This window comes from Battus philenor, unplaced genomic scaffold, assembly GCF_028537555.1.
Source record: "Battus philenor isolate CCGP_79_NKW_IND1 unplaced genomic scaffold, ilBatPhil1.0.hap1 SCAF_25, whole genome shotgun sequence".
NCBI lineage: Eukaryota > Metazoa > Arthropoda > Insecta > Lepidoptera > Papilionidae > Battus > Battus philenor.
In genome coordinates, this window is record NW_027181688.1 from 1,410,951 (window position 1) to 1,425,941 (window position 14,991).

The 14,991-nt window shown below is 28.6% G+C and overlaps 1 protein-coding gene across 1 annotated transcript; it reads right to left on the minus strand.

Annotated features, from left to right (window-relative positions):
• Positions 1-6,227: 6,227 nt before the first annotated feature.
• Positions 6,228-14,671, minus strand: LOC137924844 (uncharacterized). Its single transcript, XM_068768222.1, has 4 exons — positions 14,449-14,671; positions 8,415-8,486; positions 6,700-7,486; positions 6,228-6,497 (listed from the first exon to the last, which is right to left on the minus strand). The coding sequence occupies exons 1-4, from the start codon at positions 14,669-14,671 to the stop codon at positions 6,389-6,391; spliced, it is 1,191 nt and encodes a 396-aa protein (XP_068624323.1). The 3' UTR covers positions 6,228-6,388.
• Positions 14,672-14,991: the final 320 nt, after the last annotated feature.

Sequence of the window (14,991 nt, forward strand, 5' to 3'; positions counted from 1 at the left end):
AAAAACTGACTTTGACATTTTGTGTCTATTTATAAATAACGCTAGATGTCACGATGTTAAATTTTATTACTAACATTATCGTTTTAGACATTTTTATATGATATTTATCAAAAATTATGTGCCATTTACTATTAATTTAATATAGAAAAGTGATAAAATACATTGAGTGTTAAAATTTTTTATAAATTGTTTACATGACATTCGTAAACCTCTCAAATTTCATGTTTCCTTGAAAGGATGTAACTTCATCTAAACTCATGTTTACATTTAAAATTAACTACGAGTATCTATATTACCAAAATAAAAACAAAAAATACGAAGATTTCACTCACATTCCAAATATTCCACACATATCAACATTGCGGGGCGTGACAATTCGCATTACAGGTAAATTTTCAGTATCTATCGGCCAACCGTAAGCCGACATGATTGAACACAAAAATATTATAAACACGATAATACAATTACAGTTTTTCACCTAATGTTAAACACATGAAAACTTATAACAGTAACGAAATGATAATGGTATGACCCTGGAAAAGAACCAAAAATAGAAACTTAAATGCGTAACTTCTACTTCAGAATATTAATAGCAGACTTATAGATAAAAACACACAATTGTACATCTACACAGGGTTAAATAGTTTAGTCTATTTTATTATTATTTTATGCCAGCTCGATTATGTGTTATTAAGTTATGTACGATAATAAAAAAAAACTTTCTAACCTAGTTTAGTTCTTTAACACAAGAATACTGTCAATTTATAATGGAAGATACTAAATATATAATTATTTAATGCTATAGTTATAATAATAAATTATTAAAATAGTTTTGTTATAAATATTTATCTAGTTCTATGAGCATATAATACTTGTCTATTATATGCATACTACAATCAATAAATTAAATTTTATTTTTAATTTCTTTCAAATGCCCATAAAGTACATATTATATATACTGTTACGTGTCATAGTGGGGCTCGAATTAAAATGGCGGTTGCATGAAAAAGTATTATTTTTTCACGGTACAAAAATAATAAATAAAGTAATTGAGCGAACACTACACTACTTTGGCGAACACCCTCAGTATTCATGCCGCGATCTCTTTTTGTAGCCACGGCAACGTGACAGACTCACCTCATTGTTGCTCCAAGATGTCAGAAGAATAACTATCAGCCTTCCTCGGAACCTCTCAAATACAGCTGGCTGGTAAATTCTAGAGTGTTCGATGCCTGTGAGGTGAAGTAAAGAAACAAAGCCACCTGAAGGACAAGCTTCTATTGAAGTCCGTATTTTATTTCATCTCGCCACCTGCTGGACTAAAAGGTGGAATAAAGCAGGAATGCACAATAGAGCCCGCATTACTTTGTCTCAATTACCCCACCTGCACCTTTTAGATGTCGCGCCGTCAGCCCCGACTGGCTCGATCGTGGAATTGGTACTTTATTCCCCGAGGTCTTCTGTTTATTTTGTTACAGAGATAACTACAAATAATGCAGAAGTTTCGTTAAGGCAGTTTTTCTGTTCAGTTAAAATGAATAATAAAAATGTGGATGAATAATGGAATTATAAATTGACTAAAAGCATTTTACATGGTCAAAAAAAGTTTTTCTGTACTTTTTATTGAGTCTTATATTTAGGGTAAAAAATAAAACAAATTTATTATAAAATTAATATAATTAAAATCATGAATACTTCTATTAGAAGTATTTAATACAAAATGTACTCAATGTACTTACTGTACCATACAGTAACATAGATAAAATATTAAATGCAGAAACGTTTTAAATCTTTTTTAACAAATCAACATATAACCATGTATCAAAACAAAATCATACCTATAATCTAGTTCATTATGTTTTCAGGCAAAATCATAAAAGGTTTTATTACAATGTTTTTTTTTTTAAACAAAACATTAAGGTTTTTGTCTAAAAAATTTTTTTGACAAAATAAATGTAATTCGGTTATTTATTAAACTGTAACGTAATTTTCTATGCCAGTTATAGTAACAGTACCCGGCGATTAATATTGCACATCGACCTTTGGAAAGAGACGATCGTCTAATTTCGGCTTCGTAGAGCGTTGTCTCTGTCACACGAAATACAACGACTGACGAAACGTCACAAAGGCAGTGTGGGACAGAGATAGTGCTCTACTCTCTGCCAAAGGTCGATGTGCAATATCTATCGCCAGGTACTGTATGTATCTAAAACATTTTGAATTTTAATAAATGTAATTGTAACCATCTGCATATATATATATATATTACATTCAAAAATGTTGCTAGTTCAAATATTAAAAAAAAAACGAATACAGAATTTAAAATATTAAAACATTAACTCTTAAGTATTTTCAACACATTTTAAAACTATCAATAATCATTTTTTTATATTTAGTAATATAGCTTTTTATGAAAAATAGAATGAAACATTTATTGTTTCATATTTTAAAATTATAGCTTAAAAATATAATTTTTCTTAATAACCTATAATGTTACTAGTTAAAAAATATGTATTTAAAACATTGGGTAACAAATTATTTATAAAAAATTATAAAATCTCTAAAAATAATGGTATAAAAATTCAGTCTCTCTTAGAAATAGTACAAACAAAAATTGAGATCTTCCTGAGCAAATAGATAAGATAACATACTCTTATACATAGTAAGAACATAATATTAAATAAAATATGAGTTTCATATTTTTAAAATTAAATTATATATTTATTATAATTTTGCAACATTGCCTCTTAACAGAGCATGATAACTGTACCCGGCAACTGATTTGCACATCAGACAAAAAAATTCAAACTTACACTTAAGATCAGTTGAATTCAATTTTTTAAAGTCACAGTTTGACAAAGACATACAGAACTGTCTCTATATGTTTATAATGTAGTTAAAACAGTTTGTTTTAAGATTAACGACGTGCCAAATCAAAGTCCGTGTATCATAACACATTATATGGTCGACATACATCATAATGAATTCATATTGAAGTAAATTGCAAACATACAAGTATACAACAAATTTTCTTATTGTATATATCAATAATTCAAGGCACATTGTAAAATCATTTTCTTTAATAATCTAAAACTATAAAATGTTTTTTTTTTTTAATTAAACCTCTGATCATAATTTTAAAGTGTAGTCAAAAGTGTTAGTCACGATTTAAATATTTAGTCGTCATATTATTATCAATATAATAATTGTAAAAATAAGTAAAAGATGAAATTAAACATGATCATAAATTTTTCTTGTCAAAATTATGTATGTATACAAATTAAATTGAAGTATCCGTTTGTTAATATAAAAGTAACCGCTTTTAATTTATTTTTTATACTGGCAAGTATGGTACTGTGGAAAGTTTTGGCAAATTGAGTTTTGATAAAACTCAATTTGCCAAAACAATGAGCATTACTACAAAGGGGATGAAATTAATGATATATTGTTTATACATTGTATAAACAAAGTCACCTTAATTTTTCGTCATCTTATATATATATATATATATAGTAGTGTCAAAACTATTTTATCATATTATAAACATAGTTGTAATTTTTAAGTTTGATTAACCTAAAATATGGCATAAAAATTTTGTCAAAACTATATCTAATTTCGCATTTAAAAAAAATTATAAAATATAAAATGTTTATTATTTTTATGTATTGTTAAAATATTAAAAAGTGATTTTAGGAATTATGATTATATCTTTGTCAAAGCCTTATTATTGTCCAGTGTTGAAATATAAAAATGATTTTAGAGTAAAAACTAAGTCGAATTATTTGTAAAATAAAAGAGATATTTCTCATTATTTTATATGTTAGTCAAAGTAATATACTGATTTACATTCTGTTTTGTCATTTTCTAAGTTATTTAAAAAAGAAATTACTAAGTAAATTACAAATAGTAGATTTTAAATATAAAAATTTGGCATGTATCCAAAGCATTTATACAAGTATCAAATTATATACTGGTATTATATACGGTGTTGCTAGAATCATTTCTTTATGCCTATTTAATAACATAAGTATGTTTGCAACAATAATTTTTAACTCACATAATTAAGAAGATATATATAATTAAGAAGAGAAAAAAAAATTGCCAAAATAATTTTGAATATTGCCAGTGTAACAACTAATATTTGTGGTAATTAGAATTTATTATCTTGCCACTGATAACACTATAAATATTTATATGCAAAACTAAAAACTTAACCTAATTATTATTATTTAAAAGTTTCAGGTTAAAGTCTATTTGTTCGTCAAAATTACTAACTACCCATATATAGTAGTAAATAAGTAAAATTTTAATATTAAAACTGCTTTTTTTTCATAACATGTGAACTATTGTTATCTTTGGCAATCACAAAAGATCATTTTGGTATATATGCTATTAACCTTTTATCCAGTATACTTCAGAATTCTAGTATATAAATCAATTGAATATATATACTGGAAGATATCATATAAATCTATATATGTGTAAATACATCTCGAAAAATTTGGCACAGATTCAAAATGGCATGAGTTTCGACAGATTAAATATTCTGACGACTGTTTAGAATAGATTTTTATTGAATGTATTTTTAAGGAGAAACACCATTAGTTTATTCTATTATTCAAATTAAAGAATTCAATACGTGCTGCAAATAAATATATATTTATCTGCTGAGTAATTTCAAAATTTAATTAATATTTATTTATTAATATTAATTCTTATAGAAAATTTGTTTCAGAATTTAGATTGTTTTTGATATTGTATCTAGCTAATATGCATATGTATCCAGTCTCTATTTATAAAATATTCTAAATTTAATTTAATATCACATATATGAAATCACCTAAATTGTGTTTAAAAAATGTCAAATATAGAAATATTTATAGCCCAATAATCCTATAAAATTATTATAAATGTAGAGAATACTGTAGTAACAGTCAAATTACTTAAATATATTGAGACGCCTAATACATTTCTAATATTTAGGGTTTTTTTTTAAACTTTGATATTCAAGACGTACTAGGCAATGATAATTAAAAAGTATATGGTGAATTTGAATAAAGATTATCACTCTACATATATTTTCTGTTGTCTATTAACTGTCCATTAATTAGGTAACTTAAGGTAGTCTTTATTGTGGGTGATGAAGTGTCAAACTATTGACGTTTTGGCGGTATTTTCTTTTGACATATGTGACATTGACAGGACGTCAGATTAAAAAAAAAAGAAATAATTATTGCACGGTCATCAGTAGAAGAGATTTGCAATTAGTGAGAATATTAAAAAAAAACTTTCTATTATTTATAATATATACAATGCCGCATATACAAGGTAAATTTGAATAGATATTTTGATATGATAAAAATTTTAAAATAACAATGTATTGGTAACACTATTTGAGTCATTAAAAAACCAATAATTTTTAAAATTACAAGCTTATTTTATAACAATGACAGCATTAGAGCTATAATAACTTTGTTAATTAATTACAAGTTTATTCTAAAACCTATCAAGCCTCAGTCTGTTTTCAAACTACAAAATGGTTGATGTCCATTTTGGGAATCCTTGCATTGGAGTTACCATTGGTAAAAAATATGGTAGTAAAACAATAACATTACTACAACATATGGGTTGCCAGTAAAAAATAATCAGTCTATGTAAGTAGTTTGCTAAGTATTTATCTAGATATCTGAAACCATAACACTTAGATATATGAAATTTGGTAGGAACATTACTTTCACTTAATAGAGGTCAATTAAGAATAGACTTTACGATTTACGATTTTCCCCCCCAAAGTAGGTTAAGGGGGTGTTCGTTAAGTTTGGTCAGTTTACTACTCGTTACATATATGTCAAAAAATATCGAAAAATATTAGAACCTTCTTTGTATAGAATATGTATGATTTATTTGGCAGTATAAGGTTTTTAATCCCCTATATAAAGATTCTTATAGTTTCTATTGAGTTTTAAATTTGTTAACAGAGATATTCTGTGATATGTAGTATTAAAATAACATTCCTAATGTGTATGTCATTATTTCAATATAGACAAATCTAAGAAAAATGTATTAGGGGGACTGGAAAGTAATGTTTTACAGAAAAACCAATTAATTTTTACTGCTGCGGCATTGAAAATTTGTATACTAGATTGCAAAAGTTTATTGATAACAAAGGTGAATATTTTGTTGATTATAAATAAAAACTTGGTAAAAATTTAGTCTTGTGAATTTAACTTAAAAAAGCGACATTACTTTCCAGTCCCCCTAATTATTTATCACCTAAAATTTATAACATAATCTTTGATATCTTTGGTCTTGAATATATTTTTAAAAATAAGAGTATTATATAATTAGATTCAATAGAAAGAACTCTACTTATCTCAGAAGGTAGAGATTAATAGCGTCTTCTTCCATTACTCTTAACTCTTGTATTCTTCAAGCTCACGGTGGTAGATTGCAGACGTTTACCGTTATTGCAGTTTCGTAAAACAGGGCAGTATGTTCTGTAAAAAAAATAACATAGTTATATATTGTTTTCTTTTCTTTACATATGATTTGAACAGTCAACGAACTGAGAAGATATTTTGAAAGATAAGAGCCAGGAAGGGTGAAAAAGCAGAATAGAAAGAACGAAAGCTTTAAAAAATCTTTACTTAAAAATGAGCTATACATTCACCCCTGTATAAATAATAAATAAACACTTACATTGTATGTGCATTATCTCCTTTAGCGCCACATGCAGTGCAAACAAGAGATCTTAGTATAGGACAGGTGACAACATTTTTAGATCCAATCTTCTCTTTTAACGAATGTGTCATATACACCAATGCAGTTTCTCCGTTCTTACGGCAGAATGTACACATTTTCGATGGTGCTATTTCATCTTTCTGTAAAGAACTTGCACCAGAGAAACTTGGAGATGGTATTGGTATCTGCAATGGTGTTGAATGTCTCTGCATATAGTTTTGCATCTTCGGTGAGTGTGATATATTTGATAATACAGATGAATCGGAAAACTGTGGTGATTTATTTAAGAAATAATCCAGACCCGAATTAGTGGAGTTTTTAAAAGATATCGGCAAATTATGCGATTTATCAACTGGAAATAACTCATAATGTTTAGGTTCATCTTTTTTTTCAAATGAATTCATTGGAGATAGTAAAAGATTTTCGATCCAAGAGTTTATATGAGATAGATCATGTTCATCAGTTGTGTTCACCGATAAAGGTTTTGTATGGTCTGAATTACCCCATATCTTTCTACCAACTATAGCCCGTTTTCTCTGAGGTGATGTATTGCTGATACTAGGAATGGATGCATCTATTGTACTATTGTATAGTTCTGATGTTGGTCTAGATAATGATGGAAGATAGTACTGATGTGATTCAGGTGATATTGAATCAGCCGAACTCCATGATTGGTTAGTCAAAGTCGATTGAACCGGCGATTGTGAATTTACATTACTGGTATAGTACACCAGAGGTAATAGATCTGAAAAACAAACAGTATTTATACAGTTATTATGCATAGTGGACAGCAAACCTCATTAAGATTGTCATAACACATGGTTGTACTAAAAATTTATGCCCAGCAGTGGGATCCTAAATAGCTGTAATTACAATGATGTCATTGTTAAAACTAAAGACTGCAATATTTAAACCAAAAAGATTTTAATATATGCCAGCTTTAATTCCTACTAACTGTGAAACATGGCTAGTAGGTAGATAATTATGACCAAAATTGAAAAATAAGATACTGATCCATTAGCGCATAATTAAGCCAGTTACTGTCTCCAACATTAACACAAAGACTTGAAAATTAGTTAATGCTTTATGGTTTCTAAGTACAAAAGTTAATATTTGAAAAAGGAATATCAAGGAACAGATTAAAAAAACCTGTGAAATCTACAAATTAATTTTATAATATTCTGAGACATTTTTGACAACGTTTATGATGAACTTGAATCATAGTGAAGACACTAGATTTAATGTCTAAAAAACCTTTATTCATTAACAAATAGTTGTAATATACATCTACAAATTCTTCTAAAACTACAAGGTCAGATCTCCCTCTCATCTTTTGACTTGCCCTTGCTCAGTTTCCCATTCCAGGGGTACTCAGTTTTTGGTAATTTGACCACTAATTGAAAAATACTGTGACCTTCCAAATTTAGTTAAACCCCTTATGCTGAGTGTAAATAGGATAAAATTTTTAAAATTACTTGAGGTTTTGGAATGAAGCATGATAGACCAAAAAGCAAGAAATCATAAGCAATGACCTAGGAAAAAAAACCTTCAAAAAATTGCAATGAACCGGTCAAAATTCAAATTATAACAGAATGGCATCCAAAAAATGGCAAAAATGTCAGGGATGGAGAATAATTAAAGACTATGGAAGAAGAACTTTACCAAATACGCACTGAGCTGGGAGATGCCTTCTGACACAGTTTGATTGTCATTAGTTACTAATTCTATAACCCAGTTCATGGGGCCTAAATAAAAAAAATACACAAATGGATTAAATTCGCCTGATCTGTTAGTTTTCGAGCATTATAGCTAGTGTTTAAGAACGCTATTTGCCGCTAATCCTAAATCACTAGTTACTATACTCAACGGCTTTATCGAAAATCAGGACTAGAGCCGCCATTACATCATTGAGAAGAGTCGAGGCAATCGAGAGGGGAACTAGGCTTGACCTGTCACCTAATACGCATTAAGCAACAATCGGAGTAAGTTTTAAAAAGACTCGTACAAAGTAACTATAGTTGTGTCGATCAGAAATAGCTATGACGTAGTTTACACTTGTCAAAAGATAAACAGAAAGTAAATTATTTATTATGCGCTTTATTTATATAACAACCTATCAAGGTGATCGTGGTTCAATACCACCAGTAATACAAATGTTTAAAAATACGTCCAGAATATATAAATTTTTTAAAACTTTATTATACGAAATATATCTAGTTAAAATCTTATCAATTTTAATTTATATAACATAAAATATTACGAAATTTTAATAGACGAAAAATATTTCTTTTCATAATGTTAAGTAATAAAAAGGTTGTACCAATTACTTTATTTAATATTTAAAAAAAAACCTAAGGCTATTGTTAAGGTAGACAGTTATGAACTTGTTTTTACATCAAAAAAAGTTTTAATAACTGCAATAAAAACTTGAGAGTTTAAATGTAGAACATCTGTGCGCAATAAAATTGAAATTTGAAAAGAGAACTCACCATTTTCGCACGGTCTCGTAAAGAATTGATTCATTTCAGTCATTTAGTCCAACTTATATTTATTATTAAAAGTATCCTGAAACATTATAAATTCATAGTTTTTTTAAATTGCAAACATGTTTTACTATTAAATAACATTTCAAATACTGCGCGAACATGAAGTAAATTAAGGCAGCCATCTTATTTTTTCAATCATGTTAAAGTTTTATTAATTTCATAATTAAAAATATTACACAATTTAAAATTTAATGTTAATAATGTCTTATAATATTAATTTCTGAGAAGTATATTGCAATATTAGTCAATTGCAAAATATTTTTAAATTAAAAAAGGCATTTATTTGATAAATATTAAGTGTTATATAAATTAAAAAAAAAACTTTTGAATAATGAATACGTACTATATTTATATATATACGTACTCTTTATAAAACTAATAAACTGACTTGTTACAAGTATAAAAAAATTACCATTAATTATACATAAATGATTACATATTTACTTTATATTCCTTTGCTTTAAATTCGCAAATAGTTAATTATATACATATATATACGTTTTAAAATAATTTGAAAATAGAATTTAACGGTCGAGAAATTTTAAAAATTAGGCTTATAAATACGTTAAAATGGATGTTTAATTTAACTTAGAATACATGAAATTAAACAAATATATACAATATAATTTGTAAATAGATAATATTTGTAAGTTTATTGAATTACTTACCCGACTGGTATCGATGGTTTTAAAAATTAACTGACTTCGTCTTTACCCTAACGTGTTATTGCACGGAATGGAACAGAGACAGTTCTCCTTTGTTTAACTAAGCCGACACTTTTGCCAAAGTTCAAAGGATGCCGCACACTTCATTGTTTAGCAATTAACGTCCGAATAGATATTAGGTTCGATTTTCGTTTGCACATTTTAAAAGTATATTATTTATGCTTTTACAGCAATCTATTATATTATATGAGTTTTTAAACAAAGAGGTTGAATGCTAAATAAGAGAATTGATGAGATGAAATATTTATACGTCCTTATCTGTAGATTTCAAATAAAAGCCGTTGGAAACGGCCACGATCTAGACGTTTTTTGATGATCTTCACAAGGTCACCTTTCCATAATGTCGATGGATCGACGTATCTGTCGGTGTTGGATCCAAAATTGCGGCAGCTAGGAAACTGCTGGTCCGCAGGCAGTTAGAAATGGTTTAGCGGGGCTTCGCCCTTGTCTTTAACACCTGCCAGGTACATTGGACATTCAAAAGTATAAGCAGCTCATTTGATTAAATTAAAATGCGGTCTTTCCCGGCAGGTGGTATGGGCCTGAGACCTGGAGGTACCAGTCAGTTGCAAATGCCACACCGGTCTGGTCACGTTGGTGTGGAGCCATCCTGCCTGGAAAAAAAGTGCAGAGGATGTCCAATACGCTATCGCAGCCGCCTTATTAGCTCGCGGATTTCGGATCCGCGAGCCCTGAATCTGATGAAGCTGTAAAAGCCAAAACGGCTAACAGCGCCCATCAACTTTCGAATATAGCCAGCCGCCTATCTGGTAATATTCGCCGACAGTAGTTGCATTGGGTACGAAGTGCTTTCAACTTGATAATTAGCTAAGTTAGTTACTTTAGATCATCTGTTTTAACCAAAATATAAAAAAAAATAACTATATTTCAAATAAAAAGTGCTACATATAGTTTACTAATGACTGTAATAATAATATGAAAATAAATATATTAACAAAGGGTGAAGCTACTTTAATATCAAAGGGAAGCCGACTTTCTTTATACTTTGCCGCTTTTTCGAAATTTAGTGAGTGTAACAGTTTTCGTTCAAGCGCCAACAGATGGCGTAGTTTGGAATTCAATAAAATTATTTTGATTTGTACTAAAATCGTGCAAACGGTTGAGTGATATATAATTTATTTTATATGTTTATTGATTAAAAATGAAACAAAGTTGTTATTTAATAGGCAATTTGAAAATTTTTAGCTAAAAACTTTATAGCTTATGTTAGTGAAAGCTTAAGTAAAGCTATTGTTGTATTAAATATCATACTGAAAATTGATACCAATATTACAGTTTATAAATAAATAATCGTACATTATACCGATGTTTTGACTTTTCAAAGGTGCTTAGCAGTTTATTTAAAAATATATATATATTACTATATTTTTTTATTATCTGTCTTCATTCGTTACTTCTCGTTTTAGTTTCTTTCAAATATATTTAATTAGATGTTAATTTACATTAAATAATTATGTAAATATTTAAATCAACAGCATCAAATGTAAGCAAATTCGTTATTATATCAAATATGAAAAATATTTACGCTACCTAATAATAGATGGCATAAAATATAATTTACAAATGATATCTAATTATAATTTATCAAAAAAATCATATTAAGTATTATAGTTATAGTTTGTGAGTGAAATTATAAACAAAGAAATTCCAGTTAAAATAGTTTTTATTTTCCACTTTTTTGGCTGTCACATTTGACGTCTCATTTCGAATTTTTTTTAATTTGAATTTATGGTAAAGGTTATATTACAAACTAAATACATTGTGACTACAATAGTGTATAACTATGGATTTAAAAATTAGTTGCCAAATGTACGTTTTTCTTTATTAATGAATTTAAATTTTTAATTTGTTCATATTTACGGTTTCTAATATAAATAAAGCAGTGGTGGCCATCTTTGATAATGCGAACCATTTTTTGAAATTTAAAATTTTTGCAAGTCATTTGCATTTAAAACAATTCATATCTATTGAAATTATTTAAACGAAACAAAATTTGTATATTAAAATTAGATATAATGACACGCGTATATGAAAGCATTCTTTAATAGTTAAGACGCTGGTTAGGTAATTGCTATCGGTGCTTGGATTTCACTAATTTTATGGTCGAATAATAATAATTATTCCACCATAATATTAATGATATATAGTTATATAGGCTATATAAATATAAATATTGAAAAAATTAATTTAAGATTAGAAAAAAAAAGAAAATAATTTTAGGGACGTACAGTCATTAAAATTCATTATTTAAAAGTAATAAACGTCAAAAGAAAGCCACGGTTGTTTGAAAGCAAAATTAAGTTGTCCAAACAGGGCTAAATGACTTGCTGCCATCTTTAAACAATAAAAACTTCGACCTTGAGCGTTTCTATTGTAGTGACGTCTTTGTCTAACCTATACTGCAGGGGTGTCAAACTCAAAATCTATTTGGAAAAAAAAAACAATACTTTATATGTGCCGCAAAAACAATATTCGTATAAACAAATATTTTTTTGATGACATTGTAATTAATATATATACAGTTAAATTATTGTTTCAATCCAAACACGACATATCTGATACCATCTTTCCGATTTGGTAGAAGTGTTATTACGGAGATTTATTGATCCACTAGCTATGCCAGCGACTTTGACCACTTAGAATTAAAAAAAAGAACTATAATTTTTTTCTTTTAGGAATTTTTCCAAAATAAAATTAGGCTGTACTCATTATTGTATGAACTATCTGCTAGTAGAAATCCTGTCATAATCGGTCTAGCCACTGCAGAGATTATAAGGAACAAACGAACAGACAAAGATATAAAAAAATGTTATTTTCGTATATATATACCGTATTTATATATTCGTATGTATTTAATAAAAAAAGGCATTTAATTTAGTATTTATTCGTGTACCATTCATTAATTCTTTTATACATTTTGGGGTATATAATTTAAAATAATCTGTATAATTTATAAATAGAGTATATTGTAATTATGTGTTACAGTTGGAAAGAGACATTCGGCTAGTTTCGGCTTCGTAGAGCGTTATCTCTGTCGCACGACTGACAAAACGTCACATAGGTAGTGTGGGACAGAGATAACACTCTACGAAGCCGAAATTGGCCGACTGTCTCTTTCCAAAGGTCGAGGTATAATATCGCCGAGTATTGTAGTTTTGTTTGTAACGTTTCTTTTCTTAATTTGTTATATATATAGGCCGCAAAAATTTTCATATCGGTTCGCGAATTTCAAACACCTGCATTACAACATTGCGTCATTTAAAAATATGGAAATATAATTATATTATGTTTAGATGATGTTCTTTGGTATGACGATTGAAAGGGCACCCTGCTACTTCAAGCCTTCGGAATCTGCAAATGCCATAGCAGTATTGACAGTTGATTCAAAAGAAAACCACGATACGTCAAGCGCAGTGTAAAACGTCCTTACACGTGTTTACAACTGTTCCTTTTTTAAATCTTTTGGGGAGATATATGTCCAGTTGTGGGAATGAGTCTTACAAATGATGATATTAGTATCTAATCTAGCCCCAGTTTATGTCATAGATATTATGTACTACTACAAGATAAATAAATGAATTAGTAATGTACATTATGACTAGATAAATTAAAAATCTTGTACAGGGTGATTTGTTATAGCTGTAAAAAGTTTAAAGTGGTCAATGTATATCTCATTTGATGGCCAACATTTTTAAGGTTTTTATTATTTTTATGTTTATTGTAAATTCACAAAAATGAAATACCGACCGTACTAAAGTTTCGACTGCAAGAAGTCTTTAATTCGTTTGTAATAAAATATTATTGGGCAATTATTTAAAAAAATCAAAATGAATATTGAAAGTAAATTGACGGAAAAGGCTTATTATTCAATAAACGAATATTTAAATGACAAGAATCCTTGGCAGCGATGTCGCCTGATTGTTTTAATTTCATTTAGGCTATATATAAAGTGTATATGTATACATCTGTGTTAAACTATTAAAACATGTGTTGTTGTGGAGTTCCTTCTGCTTCTTCTACACAACTAAAACACCTTGCCAAGCAGAGTAGAGTCAAAAATAAAATATATTTAAAAAGCTAAAAGTTATTAACCAATAAGAGTATTGTTAAAAATTCAAATGTCGAATAAATAGATTATATCTTTATCTTTTAATTTTACAATTAACAGTTTGACTGCATTATTTTGTATCGAAAACTGCGACGCAGCGCTTTTGCGCTGCAACTTTTAATTTGCCTTTTGCTCCGTGAGAGTGAATGTAGTCTTATCTTACTGGATATAATTATATATATTTAAATATTCAAAGAAAAAAACTATTAATGGTTATTATTTCTATTGAAAAAGAAAGCATTAATTAATGTTTATTCATTCATTTATTCCTATGTCCCCAAGATGGGGCAGAGGGCGGCCACAGTACGTCGCCATCCCGAGCGGTCTTGAGCCTCGCGCTTTACTTCGCTCCGCGTCATTCCAACTGCCTTCACTTCAGTGATCATCCGCCAGGTTTGCTTTGGGCGGCCACGTCTTCGCTTTCCTTGAGGATTCCATTCTAGGGCTTGCCTCGGTATGTGACCAGGGTCCTGGAGCGTGTGGTCTATCCAGTTCCACTTGCGGCGTTTGATCTGCTGGTCGATCGGCATCTCACCGCAGCGTTTCCAGAGATCTACGTTGGTGACTTTCTCAGGCCAGTATATACCGAGAATACGTCGAAGACAGTTGTTATCGATGACTTATTGATAATAATTATTAAAATTGATTGATATATGTTGAAATGAGAGTGTTTTATTTGACATTTACAAAATAAGTCCCGTGGAGTTTTTGTCAAGAATTTTTTACCAGTCAAAAGGATATTTTTTTATGGAAATGCGACAATTCAATAGCTTATGATAGTACACACATGGACAAATATTAAAAATATTATATTACGTTATCAGAATTTTAAAAAGGATTTTTAAAATTT

What these genes read in the sequence shown, in the direction of transcription:
- LOC137924844 (XM_068768222.1), bottom strand. Translation starts at nt 14,671, where the DNA reads ATGCCGATCGACCAGCAGATCAAACGCCGCAAGTGGAACTGGATAGAC. An exon ending in AGACCGCTCGGGATGGCGAC is followed by an intron (nt 8,487 to 14,448) that starts GTACTGTGGCCG and finishes TTTTTTATTTAG; the next exon opens with GCCCCATGAACTGGGTTATA. An exon ending in GGAGATAATGCACATACAAT is followed by an intron (nt 6,498 to 6,699) that starts GTAAGTGTTTAT and finishes TTTTTTTTACAG; the next exon opens with AACATACTGCCCTGTTTTAC.